This window comes from Nicotiana tabacum, chromosome 3 (assembly GCF_000715075.1).
Source record: "Nicotiana tabacum cultivar K326 chromosome 3, ASM71507v2, whole genome shotgun sequence".
Classification (NCBI taxonomy): domain Eukaryota; kingdom Viridiplantae; phylum Streptophyta; class Magnoliopsida; order Solanales; family Solanaceae; genus Nicotiana; species Nicotiana tabacum.
This window is the reverse complement of record NC_134082.1, coordinates 29888181-29910557: the sequence shown is the minus strand read 5'-3', so window position 1 is coordinate 29910557 and position 22377 is coordinate 29888181. Positions and strand designations below refer to the sequence as shown.

The 22377-nt window shown below is 36.9% G+C and overlaps 1 protein-coding gene across 2 annotated transcripts; it reads left to right on the top strand.

The window, feature by feature from the left end:
* The first annotated feature begins 874 nt into the window (after nucleotides 1–874).
* LOC107778920 (putative RNA-dependent RNA polymerase 3) lies at nucleotides 875–20999 on the top strand. 2 transcript variants are annotated; one of them, XM_016599247.2, is made up of 19 exons: nucleotides 875–1472; nucleotides 2316–2547; nucleotides 2621–2759; nucleotides 2981–3055; nucleotides 3507–3657; nucleotides 4532–4739; nucleotides 4813–4900; nucleotides 5002–5145; nucleotides 11781–11855; nucleotides 11965–12036; nucleotides 13627–13733; nucleotides 16973–17115; nucleotides 17368–17593; nucleotides 18317–18542; nucleotides 18698–18840; nucleotides 19300–19462; nucleotides 19663–19807; nucleotides 20167–20330; nucleotides 20475–20999. In XM_016599247.2, the coding sequence occupies exons 1-19, from the start codon at nucleotides 1142–1144 to the stop codon at nucleotides 20706–20708; spliced, it is 3066 nt and encodes a 1021-aa protein (XP_016454733.2). In that variant the 5' UTR covers nucleotides 875–1141; the 3' UTR covers nucleotides 20709–20999. The 2 variants fall into 2 exon arrangements, with proteins under 2 accessions (XP_016454733.2, XP_016454732.2); XM_016599246.2 differs by having other exon boundaries at nucleotides 16967–17115.
* The last annotated feature ends 1378 nt before the right edge of the window (nucleotides 21000–22377 follow it).

Genomic DNA, 22377 nt, shown 5'->3' with positions numbered 1-22377 from the left:
CCTACTATAGATTCAATCCTCATGGTGAGAGAGTTCCCATATGTGTTTCCTGCAGATTTATTAGGCACGCCACACAATAGGAATATTGATTTTGGTATTGATCTGGTGCCGAACACTCAGCCCATATCTATTTCACCATATTGTATGGCTCCTACTAAGTTGTAGGAGTTGAAGGAGCAGTTGCAGGAGTTATTGGATTAGGGGCTCATCAACCCAAGTGTTTCTCTTTGGGGTGCACCAATATTATTTGTGAAGAAGAAGGATGGTTCCATGAGTCCTGGGACCCTGCCGATCATACTAAACAAGTCCAAATACCTAACCGAAACTTATCAAAGACCTAAATCATTACGAATAACATCAAATATCCAAACCGAAGATCAAAATTCATCTCTTAACTTTCAAACCTTTCAACTTCACCTAACACGTTCGAAGCATACCTAAACATTTTGGATTCCAACCAAACTCCGCACAAGTTTCAAACCAATAAATGAACCTATTTCAAGTCCAGAAATAACAATCCAAGTCCAATATCATCAAAGTTAACTCCCTGTCAAACCTATGAACTTTTCAAACCTTCAAATTCCAACTTTCGACAATTAGTGCCGAAACATTCTAGGAATATCCAAATCTAAATCCGGACATGAGCCTAAGTCCTAAATCACCATACGAGCCTATTGGAGTCCTCAAATCACCAATCCGAAATTGGGTTTCCAACAACCTTGGACCAAAAGCGTCATAACATGACATATTTAGGGACTAGTAATATTCAGAATTATGCATAAGGGACCAACATAAACTTAGACCTACACTTTAGGGATTATTCGGGTTATATTTTCAAGTAATATTACTTGTACCGCATTTAACTTGCAAGAGTATAGAAGCAGGTGTAGCGTTTTTTGTTTTTCTCCCCAAAAGCAAAAGCTATACTTTTGTGATGATAGACTAGAAAGATGAAATGACAAGACGGAGGGGAAAAAGAAGAAGAATATACGATGCATTCCAGTTTCTTTACCAATGTAAACTGAACACGAAAAGCTGGAAACATAGTGTTTTGTCTGCGCAAAGACAAAGAGTTTACCCAAAGGTTCCAATACTCTAGAAAGCTCCATTTCTTTATTGGGGAGAAGAAAGCACAGGGAATATGGGTGACCCATTTGAGGAAGAACTTGAAGTCCCTCCAGCAGTGGAGTGTCTTCTTGAAGCACCCCTGCCATCCTCTATAGAGGCGATGCTCAGAAAAATATGCAGCGAGCAGTGTCAAGAACCACCGGACGCTGGCATAAGGAGAAGGTTGGGTTCCATTGGCGAACAAGGCTCGCTAGCGATTCTCAGAATCATATCAACTCGGGCCATAAGGAAGACACTCTCTGCTTTTCTTGTTTACTTGATGGATCGCTACCCGGATTGTCTCTCCTCTAGCCCCTTCGCTAGTCCTCAGAAACGCACCTCCCCTTCTCTCCTTCCAACCCCAGGTACTCCCTTTGTCCCAACAACAACAACAACAACTAGAGATGCTATTTTCGAAAGACATTCGGCTCAAGAAAACTAAAAGAGGCAATAAATCAGTACAATCAATAAAACCATCAAAAAATAACTGCATTATGAGAACCATAAAATAGATGAAAAGCAAAACAAAAACTAGTAGATAAAGTCCGGCACTAAGAAGAACTAAAGAGTAGTGAGAACTCAACACTAACCACTAGTAGTCTAAGACTAAATCCTAACAGACTAGCCTTACACTGGTGTGCCGTATAAATATGCACAACTACCTAATTTATGCGAAATGGTTTGAGGTACGAGGGTCAAAGCACCTAATTTTTTGTCTGAACTAGAATATAGATTCTTCCAAATTAATTTTTTCTTTTTTACATATTTAAAGAATTACATGAAAGTAAGCTAAGCTAACATAGTTTATGATTGAAAATATTTTGAAAGTGTTTAAGAAAATTGTAGTAAAAGAAAATGTGTTAACTCCCAAATAGTACTAGTTTCTTCACATGGGAGGGAGTACTATTTCTCTGATTTCTTGGCCGCTGTGGATGATTACAGGGGCCGATCTAGGATTTAAAGTTGATTGGTTCAGTCTTTATGTTCTTACCCCTAAACACATTGCACCTATAAAAGTATGGTTTAAAATTAAATATATAAATATGTCCACCACTGGATGACTGGTAAATCTTTGAATAGTGCTGTCATTGCCCCTTCCAGCTGAAGGGAAAATGTACTACTGTAGTTAAAAGAACCATATATGACTTCTTTTTATTACCAACTTTGGACACTTATATGTTTGTACTTTCATTCTTAACTATGGTCAGAGAGTAAACGTGTACAAGGTGAAAGCTCTTCTAAACCAAAGCCTAAGATTGGCTCCTCGCCCTGTGTACAATTTGCAAGCCCTCAGAGAGTTATTCGCCAGTTATCATTTGGCGATGAGCCATCACCTGAATCTAATTGTAGAACACCGTCGCTGAATATCAGCCAACAATTGATGATTCTCGGTGAACTTGAATTCAGGAAATTGTTTCTAGTACTGAGCTACATTGGAAGGTTAGTCCAAGTAGCTTAGTCTAACTGGAATAACTTAATATTCGTATGTGACCTGAATTTCTGTTGTTGGCAGCAAGAAGTTGGAAGATGTTATATCTCCTAAAATTGCTGATGATATTGTAAGAAAGAAAACTCTTCCCATGACTGATTTTGAATCAGAAATTTGGAATGCCTTTGGAAAAGCATGTTATACTGAGTCAGATCGATCAAAGGTACATACCACTCCTCAAAGCTGATTCATTTTTGTAGTTAACACAAGCATATAGTGTATCTCACCTATCTATCTTTGCATTTTCTTCTTCGTTCAACTGCATCCGTTTCTTTCTCTTTTTTTTTTCCTGTTGCTAATTGTTAGAGATACACACACGTAAGTTGTACTTGTGGTGAAGGTAGGTCTGACAACATGTTTTACAAATCTTCTTCTTCATTGCAGTACTTGGACTGGGATTGCGGGAAGACACATCTCTACTATTGCCACATTAAACAGAATGGATATTGTACCTTCAAGGTTCCTATTGTCAATCTGTAGTCACTCTTTCCATGGATTATTTTCATAGGAAGCCTTACCTCTTGTTAATGGTTTTTTGAAATCCTCTTTTCCCTCTAAGTTTTGAGGGAGTACTGCCAGCCTTTGAAGAACTTTTGCATACTGAGCTTAGAAATGAAAAAGAAATGGTTATCTTAAGCATTATGCCAATTCATTTTCTTTATATATTATTTTCTTGTTAGGATCTTTAATCTTATTTTTAATTATAAAATAGATTTTTTAATATTATACTTTATTTTAAAAAATTTAAAGAGATTTTAGCTTATTCATTGAACCTCAATTCTGGCTTTAGGATTTCTTTGGTGGAATAGAATTTGGTAGAATTTAATTCATGGGCTTTCCTTTTGTTCTTAAGCTTATATTTCCTAGTTCCTGGTTTGACATTAATCAAATTAGGCTTTGAATTATCCAGGGTCCATATTTGAACACAACAAGGACTCACTTACAGAGAGCCCTGGGGGACGAAAATGTATTGATCGTCAAATTTGTTGAAGATGCATGTTGTGCCAATATAATCGTCGAGGAAGGCATTCTTGTTGGCTTCAGACGTTACCGGTTTTTTGGTAATATTTTGTGTTCTTTTCCTTGATTTATGACATTTCCCTTTCTTTGTTTATTGAACTTCAATTTTTTACTGGTAGGTTTTGTTGAAATTCTGTTTTGGTTCTTTTGGAAAGAGTGAAAGGAGAAAAAATAACTTGTTGAAAACTTGAAATTGGTTGTTAGCATAAAAGAAAAATTTGCTTATATAGGAATTTCGAGCAACATTAAATAAGTAAAGTTTTCTAATTCTTGAAATTACAAATTATAATGACATAATCATCAAGAATATTCTGTACAATCTAAGTGATTTTCTCTACTTTCAATAACTACACAATCATTAAAATATCTTTCACGATATTCTTAATGATTTTCTTGACTGTTGACATTACCTCTCAATCTCAAGGTGGTGAAACAACATTTTTTTTGAAAAGATGAGTAAAGAAACTGCTGTTGATAGTGATTGTTAGCCTCATAAAAAGAGGACCTCTTTGAGTTATATGAAAGAAGGAAAATTTCCTTGTTCTTGATTATCCAAATTATTTTGGCATAATAATTAAACTATTCTACAAAATATTTAAATGATTCCCTTGATTTATATATAAAGAATATTGTTAATGATTCTACAGAAGTTCTTAATGGATATCCTGACTTTCAGTACTTCACATCATGCCGCCATCATGACCATGATTTCATTATTATTCTTGTTATTTTTACTGTTATTATTGTCATAATCACATGTAAAGATCCAAACACTGATGGTTTCTTCTTCTTTTCTGTGAAAGAAATATTCTTCATTGTTAAATCAATATTATTGTCATAATTACTGTTATACCTGATAATTCTAACCTTTGGCTCCTTTCTACTTTTTTTTCTCACAGCATGATTCTTGTGCAGTGTACAAAGATGATAAAGAGAGGAAGAAAACCCCAGCCATAATGAAAACAAAAACAGCTTCTTTGAAGTGCTACTTTGTTAGGTTTGAGTCCATTGAAACTTACAATCATGGAGGATCCTATGTATTTGCTGGCAGAAGAACCAGCGAAGCAAGGTGTCATTTCATGCATGTGCATATGGTTTCTAATATGGCAAAATATGCAGCCAGGTTTGTCCTTGATAGTCATCTTTGATATTGATTGAGCTTCTTGGTCGAGTAGTAAGATTACACATATATGCAGGCTTTCATTAATTCTCTCAAAGACAATTAAGCTTCAAGTGAACCTTGCTTCTGTCACCATTGAAAGAGTTGAAGATATACTTTGTCGGGTATCGTTTCTTCTGTTTTCAATTATTTGTACTTCCTGTTGTGATTTTCTGGCAACTATGTCGAGCGAATACGTTTATCCTTTTATTTTAATTAATTTTAGGATGAAAGTGGTTGTATTATTTGCGATGAAGATGGCGAACCTTGTATACATACTGATGGAACTGGTTTTATATCAGAAGATTTAGCTATGCGGTGTCCCAAAGATTTCTCCAAAGCAGAATATATAAAGGATGAAAATTATGAGGTATGCATAAATTTTTTATTTTAGATATATGTTTACTTTCGTATGGCAACTTAGAACAGAAACCTTGAATTTGGAATCTGTACTTAGAGATTTACAGTTTCAATGCGGTATAAAGAGCTTCCTGGATGACCTTTTAAAGAAAAAGGGGAAACCAAAATTTTAGCTTGGACAAAGAGTGGGATTAAAGATTACAAAAGGAAGATTTAAATATAATCTAGATTTTTCATAAGCTACTAAAATTCTTTAGGTACCTTTGTTTTTAGGAGTTGAGGGTATGTGAAGTTTTATACATGATTAGTTTGTAATCAGTGAGATACGGAGATTCAACATTTTCCTACTTTGAATTTGCAATTCTTGTAGAATAGAAGCTTTGGTGACTTACAAATACCTATATATTTTAGTGGTAAGAATCCTGGCTCATTTTCATCAGTTCATCCAAAGCATTTTGATTCTTCTTCTCTGCCTTCATTCTTAGTTATCTGGAATTTCTGGGTGGAATGTCTAGATGGTTTGCTTTTCTTTTCCACTCATTGCCTAGGTGATACTTTTGATTAAAATATGTTTAAATATTCACATTGTATGCCATGTGTAATCACTTTAGTCATACGAAAGCAAACATATATCTAAAATATGATCTATGTTTGAACATGGCATGTGATTAATGTTTAAAAGTTCACATTGTGTTGTATCGAACCATGATCCTTTCTGGGACAAGCTTTCTTTATAGAACACAATGTGAACATTTAAACATAGATCTTTCCAAGAATCAGTGCATAATGACATACCATATACAATATGAGAACATAGATAAGTAAATAAAATCAGTTGTATAACATGGGAGGCCACAACTATTAGTAATTTACACATGGCATACCCATAGAGCTCCAATTTGTACCTAATGGTTTACCACCAGCCCTATTAGTGAGGAATAGTGTTAAGGATCCTATAATGATGGAGGATGTTGTTTTCTTTTATGGTTTTGGCCGATCCTCACTTATGAGCTAGCTTTTCGGATTGAGTTACGTCCAATGTCCATTTCTTCTCAAAGCAAGCAGAGGTCTTGGCATCATATACTTGGTATACACTCAGAGAGACTAGACATCATCCCTGTCAACCGGGGATGCTAGCATGTACAATCCACCCTCATGGTAATGTAACACAAAACTAATTCCATGTCTTGTTTGTGTAACTCCCAATGCTTCCTCCTGAAAACTTTGTCACCATCCAAATCCCTTGATCCATGACCACAATCTCCTTCAGGCGAACTCATATCCTTTAGTACCTACTAATCATTAATACATGCATATGAACACTCCTTTGGCCAACTTAACACGCATATACTTATAACCATAAATAATTAAACTTTAAAGATGGGTCCTACGCCAAACACATACACAATACATTTGACAAGGGCTGAAATCATTTATCTAAGCCAAAAGTACATATACCACTCCCACAGGGACTCATGACTTCTAGATCTTCTAACAAATATAACATAACATCGGGACTCACACAACCTCACTATACAGGATAAAGACGGTAAATATCACCCTTGAACTCCTAAGTGGGGTCCACCAAGAGATAAGAAGAGGAAAAGCCTAGCTTGATGCGCTGCCTAGCAGGATGCCTGCACCTAGGAAAAGTAGACAATAATAGAGACATGAATATAAGTATCATAAATCTCCCTTCAAAAGGTGGGGCAAGTCTTTGAGCAAACATGCATATCATAATAATTAGAGAGATTTGTGTAAGCTATAAGCTGATCATATTGGCTTGTAAGCACTTTTTGGTTTAAATTTCCCCTTTGATCGCTTCTGCCTCTTCTACCACCTCTTCTCTTACCATCTTATGGTGTTGCACCTTCTATGTGAATTTGCTAACTTCTGAAAAATCTGGTATTCCTATTACCTTCTTTTAACCAAAGACATCTAGACTTTTGGTGCCATGAAGTCTCTTCTGCCTTTGCAATCTTTTCCCGTTCCATCACAATGTCCCTTCTTTAGCTTTTTCTTCCTTGTTGAGTTGCTAGTAATCAGCCTCCTCGTTCAATGTCTCCAATTCTGCGAGAATTTCTTTCTTCCTCCTACCTAACCTTCCAAACTCTTCCTTATTCCATTTTGATATCCTTTTAACCTCTAACTTCTGCGTTAGCACCTGATTAAGACTAGCAGTGGCATTATAGCTCTCCCACCATTCCTTTAGCATCTACGTGAAACCTTCAGCTTGAAACCACATGTTCTCGAATTTGAAGTAATAACTGGTTTGCAACCCAATCTCCACATTCTAGCAGCACATGCTTATGATCTGAGAGCATTTTGGCAAGATTGCTTGATAGCTTTAAAGGCCTCATCTCATTCAACTGATACCAAGAACCTGTTTATCATTGATACTCGTGGATTATTCTGCCCTCTTTCCCATGTCAGTATTCCCTCGTGTAATGGTAAATCTATCAGTGCCATATCTTGTTTAAAATTATAAAAGCGTCTCATGGATCTTGAACTCCTTGTACTGCCCCTCCTTTCTTCCATGAATCTAACTACATTAAATCCCCCTCTAACCGCCCATGGTCCCTTCCCATAAACCCCTTATTGCATAACTCCTCCCATGTGTATTACCTTTCATTTTGAGTTTGTGGTCCATACACCCTTGGAAAGTACCACCTGGAATTTTCTACAAAACTTTTGAACATGCAAGATATTGAGAACACCCCCTCCTATTTTCTACCATTCTCGACTCCCTCTTAAGTCTTATTCCATAATTTTATTATCCCCCTTCGTTGCCTTTTGCTTTAGATTTAGCCCAAAATGCCCATATGTTGCCCTATATTTGTCTATCTAAAGAGTTTGTATATTCACCAATTTTCGTCTCCTAAAAACACAAAATATCCACCTTTTGCTTTTTGATTCATTTAACGAGTATATTCCTTATCAAAAGTTTGATCTTCATTGAGTCATTTTTTCTGCTCTTCCTTCCCCTCCCGCTTCCTTCAATGCATTCTGAATTCACGCTACACTGCAATTTTTGCAAATCTAATTTTTTTTTGGTTGGTTTCTGGCCGTCGACTCATATGTTATATCTTTGTACTCTTTTCTCCTCCATCCTTAACACATATTTAAGATTTCATGTTCAAATCCCTTTGTATTGGCCCCCAATTGTTTACTCACCTTCAATAAATTCCTTCTGACCCATGTTTGAACTTCGATGACGAGTGGTGAGTGATACTCTTCCAGTATTGTATTGTTGTTGCCATACCATGGGAGGAGAGGTGCTTCTGAGATGGTCATGGATAATTCACTCTTAGACAGTGAAATTTCTGTATTACATTCCTCCAAGATGGGATCTGACCCCCTAAATATGACCTTTCTTGTTCAAAGCCTTCCTCTTCTTTGTCAGCATAGTCGCCCTCATTGCGAGGGTATGCATTACTGTCAGAATAGTGGGCAACATTTCTACAAAAGAATTATACGATTGGACTTGTATCTTAATGTCGATTGGGTCTAAGTAGGATTCAGATGAATTTTTTTGGGGCTAAATTAAGGAAATACTTGAGTCTATTGTGTTAGATAGTTATGTGTAAATAGTCCTGATCCCATACGTAGGAGTAGAATATGTTCTAATCCCATATGTAGTAGGAGTAAAATATGTATTATATATAGGGCTCACTGTATCATTGTTAATAATTAGATTTTTCTCCCGTGCATTCTCACATGGTATTAGAACTTCAGTGAGAAAATTATCATTGTGCAGCATTCCTGCGACATCTGGGAAGAAAGATCTCATCGCCGTGCAATTTTCCGGCAGCTTCTTCTTGTTCCCAGGGTTCATCACTGCTACAGTGGTACTGTGCATATACTAGTACCACCATTAGATCCGAAACCCTTGTGCGACCAAACCCCAGAAATCTCAGTCCCATCGAAACAGAAAAGTCAGTCACCGTGCGTCTTTTCGGTTGACGACTCAAGATTGATTTGCGTTATCTTCTTATCAGTAAGTGTTGTGCGAAAACCAACAATGCCACTTGTTCGAAAAAGTCAGGCGACAAAACTAGTGGTATGCATTCGAATTGGTTTATCGATAAATCGAATCGAATCGATTGTTTGTTATTGGTTTATCGATTTATCGATTTCGATTTCGATTTTGTCCTCTTCGGTTATCGGTTTATCGATAAACCGATAAGATATACTAATAAGGCAATTTTTTTTTTACCCTTATTCTATAATACCCTTTCCTTTACCCTAAGTCCCTAACCCAATTATTTCCTCTACCACATTTAAGGAATGATCATATTTAAAGATCAAGGGAATGAAGTTCAAATTAATGGAAAACAAAATTAGCCATGATGATGTATTTTGTTTTGTTTTTTTTTATACCGTTGGAGTGTTGGTGACATATATTTGATCCCTTACTTTAGTTTCGTTGCATGTGCTTGTTGACACAATTTTTATGTTATAAATGGTGTTCGTTTTATTTTAGCTTCTTTTTGTCCATATTAGTTAGGCGTGTTTATAGCGATATACTTTTCGGAGAATCCCACAAATTTTCTTATTGATGTAATCGATAACCGAATCGATAAGCCCCCAAAATCGATAAATCGAAAAAATCGAAACCTTATTGAAACGATAACGATAAGCATATGTACAAATCGATAATCGATAAGTAATTATCGATAAGGGTCAAAATCGAATCGATAAATCGAATGCACACCCCTAGACAAAACTCTAGTCAATCACTCCGGCAGAAAGTCCCTCATGTGCCTCCAACCAAAGCTAGGGTTCCAATAGCTACAATAACTTTTCCGGCGTGTGAGCCATTCCGACCACTTTTTGACAAAACTTCTTCAGGACAACTTACTCGTGCAGTGATTCCGAGCTTACCCATATAAATTACATCAAATTCTGACAACTGTTATTTTTTCCGGCGTGAACAGTAATTTCCAGAAAAATTTCTGCTTTCTGGTGGTGTTTTAGAACCTATTTTGTAGTGTGGAATTCGGCTTAGTCTCACTATTTTCAAAATTTTCCAACAACTTTTCGACCAACTTCTGTTTATCAGCAACCACCTTGTTTTGTTGCTCAGGGGGAGTCTAGTGACGTTGTATGTCGAATGATCAGCTTGCAGGTATTTTCACCAAGTCCCTCACCGATCCGCATACTAGTTACATATGTAACAAGCTCGGTGCATATGATTTGTATGCATCGGCTTGAGGGGGAGTGTTAGATAGTTATGTGTAAATAGTCCTAATCCCTTACGTAGTAGAAGTAGAATATGTCCTAGTCCCATGTGTAGTAGGAGTAGAATATGTATTACATATAGGGCTCATTGTATCATTGTTAATAATTACTCCCTCCGTTCCAATTTATGTGAACCTGTTTGACTGGGCACGGAGTTTAAGAAAAAAATGAAGACTTTTGGAATTTGTGGTCCTAAACAACTCAAAAAGGAGCCAGGGTATTTGTGTGGTTATAAAAACTTCTCATTAAGGGTAGAATTGTAAGTTTAAATTAAATTGTTTCCAAATTTAGAAAGAGGTCATTTTTGGAACGGACCAAAAAGGAAATAGGTTCACATAAACTGGAACGGAGAGAGTAGATTTTTCTCCCGTGCATTCTCACATATTGCAAGCCCAATCCCCCTTTGCCACAGTTCGCTATACCTTGCCCCTCTTTTGGGCATGTATTAGGAACCTGTCTATTTTGGTTCACTCGCTTATCAATGTTATTTGATGCCCATGGTTCTTTGTTTCGGTTCTTATTGAACCCAATATTGTTTCTTTCTTTTGGACTGGAAAATTCCATGTGTCCGGTTTATTTTTAAAATTTGAAATCTTGCCTTCCACATATCCCCTTGCACTTTCTCCAAGCTCTCGGTACGTGCGTGGCTCCCCTCCCGTAGTGCCCTGTGCGTTGGTTGTGTTCCTTTCGCGGAAGATCACTGCCTTGTCTTTATTGATGTGTGGTAAAAGGCGTATGTGTGGTTAGCGCACGTCACGTTAGCCAGGCAAAAGCTTGGTATTTAAGTGAAGGGGTAGAGTGGCCGTTATCTACCGATTTTGAACATGCTCCATAGGTTATCGAGAATTTCTTGGTTAAAAGGAAAAAGGAAACAAAGGAGTCCAGACAAAATTATAAAGAAAACTCACCATGACAAGGAGTTTTTCCGCTGTTTCTCATGATAATCATGGTTTGGACCACCTTTCACTTCCGTTGAGACTCAAATTGCTTTTGCACGTGATCAGTTCCACTATCTTTTAGTGAAGTTAATTGGAATGTTGTTAAGATGGACAGAGAATGTCTTTACTTTGTAAACTTAAAGGATTGCATTTGTTCAATTTTACATAAGAAGGATGAAAATGAACAACCTCAGTATCAAGGGATCGTAAGTGAGTAATTCAGTTAGTTTTTGAGATCTATTAGAGCTCCGTCAAGTGAGACCAAAAGTATTCCCACTTCGTAAACTTAAAGGACAAAATCTGTTCAATGTTATATGAGAAAGACGAAATTAGACCAATCCTTGTACTTGAGGGACCATCTGTGTAAAAAGCTCGTAGGGCTTGTGCATCATCATTTGCCTTGGCTGATATTTGTTTATTCTTGGGTTGGTATATCTCCTTTAATCGTGCATTTTTTATCTTATAGAATTTTGTTGATATTGTTGACCTTGAAGACATGATTGCGGAAAGAAGAGGAAATGGATCTCTGAATAAGGAACCGGTAACTTTTGTTAGAATACTTTATACTTGACTATTCAGAATAAAAGAGTAATTTATACTTGATTTTCCACAATAAGCTTCACTAACTATTTCATTATTCTTTCTCCAAGCCTTTGTTGATGCAGTGCCGCCTTTATAAAAATGGTTGTGCTGTCAAGGGAACATTTCTTATTAATAGAAAGGTATTTCTCCATCTGTTAGTTAAGATATGCTATTTGCTTAGTCCTGTGTCTGATCATTTGTTCTCTGTAGCTTTGACTTATAACATAAGTCCTAGATTATGCAGCAAAAGAACAAAGGATATCTGACATATGCGCATTCCCATGAGCGTTCATTTGTTACACGAATCCTGAAGAGAACCTGATGGAATTACTAGCTCTTCTTTGTTTAGACTCTGATCTCCTAAGCATATCAAGTTCAATCTAATCTAATTTCCAACTCTAAAAAGCAATCTAAAAAAAGGAAAGAATTATGCAAAAAAAAAAAAATGCCCCTGAACTTGGCATCATCTCTTAAGAGTAGTATTTTATTGAAAGGATAGCATAGAAACTTTCTATTCTCTAATTGCATAATTGGTTAACCATCAAAAACTCGAAAAATCTTGTCATGGAAGAATACCATTTTTTAATTATTGAAACATGTGATAATCTATGAAAAAGTGAATTTGAGTTTGATAATTAGCTACATAGGCTTATATTTTGTTGTTTGAATGGTTGGACTATGTGATGTATTTGACATCTATTATGTTGTTTATGCTTTTTTATTTGAAACCCTTGCTTTTTTAGGAGCTACTTTAACTATGTGTTTATCTGAGTACCTTCTACATTAATCAGAATAGATGATTTAAAACTTTCACCATTTAATTTCATTACGAAGGCCTATTTGGGAGTGTGTTATGCTAAAGACATAAGTGCTTTTAGCATGATGTCGCACTTCTTCAAGTGTTTGGTAAAACTGTTCTAAATTGATTTTAGTTCGTAAAGTTTGTGGTAAGAAAAGCACTTTTGACTGGGACCAAGTTAGGAGCTCTTCAAATTACTTTTAAGGCCTAAAAGTTGGGAACCATTTCAAAAAATGTTTGTTCACTGTCAATTAAACAATAAAACTTTTATTTAAAGTTAGTTATGTGAAACGGAAATGCTTTTAAAGGTTACTGTACCATACACATGCAGTTGATTCTTTGCGGATCACTTTGCTGGCTAATTAATAGATTTTAGCATTGTAGTTTGAAGTTTTCAGGTAGTGCTTTCAAACAGAGTGCTTTTGTATAAGTACTTACATAAAGCTTTTGAAAAGTAGTCTTTGACACTGCTTAAAACACTTCTATAGAAGCTACTGCATTCCAAATTAGACCTTATTAATACTTCGTCCAGTATATCCTTTAGCTAGAAACTTTTCCAGCACTATTAGAAAACTTTTAAAGAAGCTACCGCATTCCAAACTAGATAAGAATTGTCCAAATTTTATTTCTTTGTCCAGTAGATCCTTACTAGTTTTTCCAAATTTACCTTTTTCTGTTTATAAGGATTGTCCAATTTTACCTTGTTTTAATGGAGAATCACATTTGGCTCATACATTTTCAACTGCAATTCTGTCTTTACCCAGTTATTACAATATTCATTGTGTTCTTTCTCAAATATTCATTGTGTTCTTTGCGTTTGGATTAAAATGTTTCAGCTAATATAAAATTTCCAGGCCCCCTTTGTTTGTTTGGTTTTTGTGTTGCTATTTAGTCTCTCACAAATTTCCTCACTTTTTCATCACTCTCTTAGATTGGATCTCGAAAAATTCAGATTCGACCCTCAATGGTGAAGGTTGAGACAGACCCAACAATTTCAAGTCTACCAACTTTTAACTCATTGGAGGTAGTTGCAATCAGGTACCTTCTTTATCTCCTGTGCACCGATTTTCAGTTGCAATCAGGTACCTTCTTTATCTCCTGTGCACCGATTTTCAGTTGTGTAAACTGAGTAAAATGTTTGCCCCGAGGCTGTTTCAGAGGATATATTTTGCCAATGGAAAATGAAATAATTTGTTATCTTTTGGTATTGTGAGTATGCACAGCAGAAAAATCTAGTACTGATAATGATATAATGAGCCCTATATATAATACATATTCTACTCCTACTACATATGGGACTAGGACATATTTTGCTCCCACTACGTAACCAGGACATATTCTACTCCTGCTACATATGGGACTAGGACTATTTACACACAACTATCTAACACTACCCCTCAAGCCGGTGCATGCAAATCATATGTACCGAGCTTGTTACATATGTAACTAAATACGAGGACCGATGAAGGACTTGGTGAAAATATGTGCATGCTGATCATTCGACATACAAGGCCACTAGACTCCCCCTGAGCAACAATACCAGGTGGTTGTTGATAAACAGAAGTTGACCGAAATGTCACCGGAAAAATTTGATAATAGTGAGACTAAGGCGAATTCCACACAATAAAATAGGTTCTAAAACACCATAAAAAACAGAAACTTTTCTGGAAATCATTGTTCACGCCGAAAAAATTGCATTGTTCACACCGGGGAAAAAAGTTGTCAGAATTTGATGTAATTTATATGGATAGGCTCGGAATCACTGGACGAGTAAGTTGTCCTAATGAAATTTTGTTAAAAAATGGCCGGAATGGCTCACATGCGCTTGAAAAGTTATTGTAGCTCGCCAGAACACTAGTTCTGGTGGCACGTGGAGGCGCGTGATTTTCTGCCGGAGCGATTGACGGGTTTTGTCGGCTGACTTTTCCGAACATGATTGTAGTGTTGGTTTTCGTATAACACTTACTGATGAGGAGATAACGCAAATCAATCTTGAGTCGTCAATCAAAAAAGACGCACAATGACCAATTTTTCTGTTCAGATGCGACTGAAATTTCTTGGGTTTGGTCGCACAAGAGTTTCAGATCTGATGGTGGTGCTGGTATATGCACAATACCACTATAGCAGTGATGAACCCTGGGAACAAGACGAAGTTGCCGGAAAATTGCACGACGATGAGATCTTTCTTCCCGGATATCGCTGGAATGACGCACAACGATAATTTTCTCTCTGAAGCTCTGATGCCATTTGAGAATGCACGGGAGAAAAATCTACTATCGATAATGATACAATGAGCCTTACATATAATACATATTCTACTCCTACTACATATGGGACTCAGACATATTCTACTCCCACTACATATGCGACTAGGACATATTCTACTCCTGCTACATAATGGGACTTGGACTATTTACACACAACTATCTAATAGGTACGTCACTGATTACTATTAAATTTACCCAAGAGGAGATTAGCATATTCCTTTTTTTATGAAATAAAATCCTCCATTCGGCATCAATGTGATATCTTCATTTCTTCCCTTCTTTGAATTTCTTCTCGGTTCCCTTGTTAATGACACCTCTCAAAGTTAATCCTCAACTTGTGTGCGATAGTTTTATGTTTTCCTCTTCAATAATTTTCTCAATATGCTTCTCTCTTGTTTTCTTTTTGTGAGCGTGTGTATGTGTGTTTATTTTAGCTATTAAAATAATTCAAGAAAAGTGGCGCAAGGGGGTGCAACCCGTTATGATTATCTTTCTCCGTTGTTCTTTTTACTTTTTCCTCTCTGATTCCCGCTCTCTTGAAATTAGAGAAAACGTCATCTAAAATTCTATTTTTCTATTTTTTTATTCTTTAAATTTGCCCTGGATTTAGAGAGTACCTTCTGAGTCTCGGTTGTTGCTATTTTCTGAGGGTGGATGATGATCTTGTTGCCTCTTAATGCTGTAAGCTTGTTTCAGGAAGAAAAAAGATTGCAGGTTATGTAGAACTGGGGTTGCATTATTTCCCCGAAAATATTTTCTTTTTCTTTTTCCCGCTGGATTTGGGAAAGAGTAAATTTTGCATCTCAGCTTATGCTATTCAGAATTGGTGGAATTAGATGAGGGTGCCTTGTCACCTCTTAATGCTTTAAGCTTGTGTCACGAGGACACGACCTGTCACAACTTTGCAGTATTGTGAAACTGGGATTGAATTGATTAACTGCAAAGGTTTTACGACTTTGAGTAGAAGTGGCGAGTATGTGTCTTCTGTGATTAGTAGTGAGGATGTTTTAGCATCCAGATTATTTTGCTGAAATTATTTCAAAATCTTCAAACATGGGCTCTTCAAATTCCACCCGTTATAAATATTCTGTTTCATTTACCGAACTTTTTATGTGTTAATGAAAATCATAGTAGGGGTGCTTTGCATATATGTCCAACTCTCAAATAAATAATTCAAAATACAAGGGATTTATGATAAGATACAGTTTTTGAATTATAAACTAATCTAACATGAAGGTTGCTAGTAAAGTAATGTATCATAGATACACCTAAGGTAAAATCTTGGATAACGTACACTTGCTTGTCTCTACAAATGTAAATTAATGATTTGGACATCAAGCATGTAGAGTTTATGCAATTTGAGGAAAAACCTTAGCTAAATGTAAATCTCAACTTACATGAACAACAACAAGAACAACAACATAAGGTATAGAGGCTGTATCTGATAAACCTCGACACAAACAACTAATGTTATTTACGTATCTAAACATTAAGAAGTGTTTATCATGATAAAAGTGTTCCCAGCAAACATCTTGAACTCCCAAGTGTCCTTTAAGATGAAACCAAGTTTATCAAGTCATAATAACAACTTTATTGAGTCATGCGAATTTGATCAGGGATGATGTATCATTTCCAATAAGAAAAGTGAAGGGATGAAATATGTATACAGATACTTGCATGGTGAACATTCTAACTTCAATTATATTACACCAGCTATTTGTGTTCTTTATGGGTTAGGGAGATGGGGTTGGGGATGTTCGTGAACCATAAAAGAGGTTTCTTCTCCTAGATGTAAGTGTTGATTCCAGATCTACTAGCTGTTAGCTCTCTGTGTTTTGTAGTTTGCTGGAACAAAGAATGAAAATTGCAGACTCTTGCAGTTAGTTTTGGATGCATCGGAAGGAGGTGTATCAAAGTTAGAGAATTTTTTGTTAGTTATTCATTGCTAGAGACTGACATTTTTACATACGTTTCACTCCCTAATACTTAGTTTCTCTCTTTAAGTAATAGACCGAGGAAGACATACCTCTCCAAGCATTTAATTTCTCTGCTGAGCTATGGAGGAGTCGGGAGAGAATTCTTTATGGAGATTTTGGGAAGTGCTTTAGAAGAGACGAAACAAGTGTACTTGAAGAAGCGGGCAGCACTAAAAGGTAATAGCAGAATAAGATACTCCAATTGCATTTGTCTTTTTTTTTCTTCCCGATTCTGTCAAGTCTTATAACATATCCACGGAATCACCCATACTGCGAACTTATATTCTTCTGTCTTCTCTTGTCTTATGATCATACTCCCTCCGCCATAAAAAGGTAGGAGGAAGCAGTGTCACTATTTCTTTGACTATCTCTCTCTCATTTAATCTGTGAAACTTTTTTGCTGAGTCATTTCTTTAACTATTCAAATAGTTGCTATCAACTATAGAGAAATGGATGATGATTGTTTAGCTGCAAGGATGATATCATCTGGTGTACCTCTCAATGAACCTCATCTCCATGCTCGCTTATCTAGGCTGGCGAAGATTGAACGATCTAAACTTAGAGGAGGAAAGCTTCCTCTAAGTGACAGCTTTTATCTTATGGGAACAGCTGACCCCACTGGTGTACTGGAAAACAATGAAGTTTGTGTTATTCTGTAAGTATACTGATATTTGAATCATTATCTGTACGTGCTTCTTGAGCTTTTATAAGTTTTTGATGTTCTTATGAGAGATAATGAAACATACCTACAATGGGAACTGTAAGGATGTTTACAATTCGGAGAAGTGGTTGTTTGGAGTTGAAGGCATGGTCTTCGGCTTTACAAACTTGTATGGACATAGAATGAAACTACGAGCCCCCCTCCTCTTCCCCTTCCAACTGCAGAAATTAAATGAAAAATTATTTTGAGAATCTGTATTTTCAAGGGAATGCATTGGTTTTTTGCAATCTATAAGTGGCTAAACATTTAAAAAAAAAACAAAGAGCTGACTCCACTGTTCCTTGACATAAATAAGGCTTTGCCTGAGGAAATTATGATGGTTACAAGCAAATAATACTTACTTCACCAATGTGCTTTAGTTTTGTTGCTTCTGTCCATTAGTTCTTTTCTGCCCTGCCTTCTTCACCTTTTAGATACTTTCGCCATAACGTTTAGCTACTCAAATTCTTTGTTCCTGTTCAGTTTAACAATGATAACTGAGGAGAGATGCTGGAAATGACATTTACCATTATTTTGAACTTACATTAAGCAAAAGTTTTATTTCAAATATAATTTAAGCTTTGAAACATGAAGACGGGTTGTTTTATTTTAGTATTCTATCTTACGGGGAGAATCTCTGCTACTGTTGTCTTTATCAATTTTGCACTGCAAATGCAGAGATAGTGGTCAAGTTTCAGGGCGTGTTTTGGTCTATAGAAATCCTGGTCTTCACTTTGGGGATGTACATGTGATGAAAGCACGATATGTGGAAGAGCTTGTAGATATTGTTGGCGATGCCAAGTATGGTATAGTTTTCTCCACTAAAGGTCCAAGGTCAGCTGCTAGCGAGATCGCCAATGGTGACTTTGATGGTGACATGTATTGGGTTTCCATAAACCGTAAGGTTGGTTTTCAGTTCTTGTTTGTCTAGGGTTACTTTCTGGAAAGAAGGGAGAGTACTTGTATCTGTTTCATGACTGGTATTGGTTGTTTTCCTAGAATTTATGACTGCCTGTTTTACAAGAATACGATTGTACACATTTGGTTTTTGAATTTCAGCTGGTAGATTCTTATAGAGCAAGTAAACCATGGACTCGTACGCATTCAACTCCTAAGGCAGTCAGCAAAAAGCCAACTGAATTTTCAGCTGATGAATTGGAATATGAGCTGTTTAGGCAATTCCTGCGAGCAAAGTCTAAAGGGTATGCTTACTATTCTATATCATTTGTTCTGGTGTTCAATTCAAAAATTTAGCAATCTAAACACCGTAATTGCTGGCTGAGAGCTTTTAAACATGATATCCACTTCAGAGGGATGCTTTAGCAGGAAAAGGTATGGTTTTTGTGATCCGGCGAGCTGACATGTTTATGAGGTGTATTCCTTAGGATGGAGTGAGTCAATCTAGGTGGTCCATAATGTGAACGGAGGAAAGTACAGCACCAGAATACTATCTTCTAGATGGCCTGCGGAATGTGCAAAACTTATTGTCAATTGCTACATCTTTAACACAATATTCTGTCATGACTGAAGTTGAATATTGTAACAATTCTTTTGTTACTGATACTTCTAGTCATAGCTAACAAGTCCATATATTACTTGTTCAAAATTGTTTGTAGTTTCTTTGTCCTTGTTCCTGATGTAGTCTCTTTCTACTGTTTTAGTGCCAGTATGTCAGTGGCAGCTGATAGTTGGCTGGCGTTTATGGATCGTCTTCTTATGTTGCGAGATGATGATGCGGATGGGATGCATAGCTTGAAAGGGAAGATGCTTCACCTGATTGACATCTACTATGATGCATTAGATGCACCTAAAAGCGGGAAGAAGGTTAGTTTAACTTAAAAATCTGCCTTTTGTCGGTGGCTGTTTTTATTCTCTAACTGTTCTATTATGATACCTCAAAACGTTCAAGTTTGAAAATAAAAAGTTTTCTAGCCTTCAACCTTCTTTTCAGCTTGGAAAAAAAAGCTCTTTTTGACCATGTGCAGAGTTTTTATCTAACACATTGCATGTTTCTGGCAAGACAGGTTAGCATCCCTCATGATCTGAAGGCAAACAGGTTCCCACACTATATGGAAAGAGGCAACCCCTTCAGCTATCATTCAACTTCTATTCTTGGTCAGATTTATGATTATGTCGACTCATATCCAGATGAAGATTTGTGTATAACAGGTGAGAGCTCCATTGTTGCATGCATAATACTTCGGCTTATGATTCCAATCAGTTTTATAGTTTAAATAGCTCCACTCTTGCATGTGTAATGTCTGGACTTATGTTTTCCAGCAGATTTTATGGTTTCTCTCTTTGTGCTTCATGCAACACAAGCTAACTAGTAAATTGATAGGCGGGGTTATATAAATTTGCTGCCTTGTTAAAGCAACATGTCTTTTATTTATGATCAACTGTTCCTTATCAAATTTTTTTTTATGATCAACTGTTTGATAAGAAATAAGAAGTGAATCATACGTTGATGATTCAATTGAACATCCAAGCAGTTAGAGTGATCATTGTTACTTGTTTGTTGTCTGTAGAGATCTCAAAACTACCTTGTTTTGATGTTGAAATCCCTGACGAATGCACGACATTGTGGAGAGAAAGATATGAAGAGTACAAAAAGGACATGACAATGGCCATGAACTCTGGCTGTGAAGTGAAAAATTCCGCTTGCAATGAAGTTATAAAGAAGTACAAGAAGGTTAGTTTTTCCTGTATACGGGCATGTTTTGCCCTTCCTTTAATGAAGTCTTATTACTTTATCAAAAGGAAGAGGTTAGTTTTTCCAGAAGAAAGATGGTCGTCGATACATGAAGTGAAGCTTTATTGATCTCTTGCAATGCAGTTGCTGTATGGTGCTCCAGAGTTTGAACAAAGTGTGAGAAAGACTGAAGACATCTTTAACGAGGCCCTTGCATTATATCATGTAACATATGATAATGCCAGGATCACATACAGCATCGAAAAATGTGGGTTTGCCTGGAAAGTAGCTGGTTCTGCTCTCTGCAGGATCCACGCCATGTATCAGAAGGAAAATGCCTTTCCTATTTTGCCATCTATTTTACAGGACATATTGTAGACCTGTTGTAACTCTGTAGGATACTGACATTGAAGTTAACAAATACTAGCATTGTTGCTAGTGTATTATAGAATTTCAAATTGTACAGGCTCTTTAGCGATCGGGCATTTCGAAATGTGTAATATCATCAAGCTGCTTCTAATCTATATGTTAGATAGTTATGTATAAATTGCCCTATTCCCATATGTAGGAGTAGAATGTCCTAATCTCATATATAGTAGGAGTAGAATATGTATTATATATAGGGCTTATTGTATCATTGTTAAATATAGATTTTTCTCCCGTGCATTCTCACATGGTATCCGAGCTTTAGTGAGAAAATTATCGCTATTCGTCATTTCAGCAATATTCGGGAAGAAAGATCTCGTTGCTTTGCAATTTTTCGGCAATTTCGCCTTGTTTCCAGGGTTCATCACTGCTACAGTGGTATTGTGCATATACAAGTACCACCATCAGATCCGAAACCCTTGTGCGACCAAAGCCCAAAAATTTCAATCCCATCAAAACAAAAAAGTCAGTCACCGTGTGTCTTTTCGGTTGACGACTCAAGTTTGATTTGCGTTATCTCCTCATCGGTAAGTGTTATGCGTGTGAGCACGTGATTTTTGTCGCATTTTTTTTTTCTGATTTGTTGCTGTGTTTAATTTTTGCCTACCTTTAACATTTTATCCGCGTGAAATAAATATGTTAAGTGTTAATTAGTGGTGCTTGGTTTTATTTAATTAGTTTGTGTATTTAGGAAATTAGAAATAAAGAAAAAGAAGACAAAATTTGTTGTAAAATGAATTTGGGCCGTGTCCATTTCAAAATTTGGAGCCCAATTGAACAACCCAAACCCCCAGTCCGAACAGCCCACCCCCAGGACACAAAACGACGTAGTTTAACACCAAAACTACGTCGTTTCAAGGCCGATCCATCTCAACCATTCAAATCAAACTGATCCAACGGCCAAGATCTCACACCCCGTACCCACTAACAAACCCGACCCATCTCACCCGGACCAAACCCAAACCCTCAAAACGACACCGTTCCATTTAAGCCTTCAGATCCAGACCGTAGATCTAGATTGATCTAACGGTCGAGGTTCACCCACCCACTAACTATATAAGCCCTTCACCATACCCTGCCCCCCCCATCTGAACCCCAGCCTTCGTCTCCAAACAAACAACCCTAAAAACCCTAGCCGCCCCTGCGTATTTCCGCCATGAAAGCCGGCGGCATGGATGCCAGTGACCTTCCCCTGAACACCATAGAACCCCCATGCCATCCTGAACCCAAATCTACCAACCCCATGCTTCGAATCTTATCCCACCTTCTCGAATCTTCATTTGAAGATTCGAGTCGGAACCTAATCTACACCGATCTGCTTCAAATTCATACCAGACACTCCCCAGACCCCCTCGTGACCAAACCATACTTGGTTTGGTCCGAATCTGATCAGGGAAGCCTGAATCCCAGATCTAAGTTTGAAAGTTTTGTGTCCTTCATCACTGGCCCATGCCAGTCCGAGCCAAAGAGATTAAGGTCTAATGGACCTTAATCGAAGTGTTTCTCATCTGAGAAACACTTCGATTAAAGTCCGTTCAGCCTTAAGAAAGGTCTGTCCAAGTCCGAGTTCAAATTTTTAACTTTGCAAGCTTTAAGGTGAGTTTGTTTTCTTTCCTTTATT

Coding starts and splice junctions, on each gene's coding strand:
- LOC107778920 (XM_016599246.2), top strand. CDS start 1,142: ATGGGTGACCCATTTGAGGAAGAACTTGAAGTCCCTCCAGCAGTGGAG. Junction 2,760..2,980: donor CTGAGTCAGATCGATCAAAG/GTACATACCACT, acceptor TCTTCATTGCAG/TACTTGGACTGGGATTGCGG. Junction 19,808..20,166: donor TGAAGATTTGTGTATAACAG/GTGAGAGCTCCA, acceptor TGTTGTCTGTAG/AGATCTCAAAACTACCTTGT.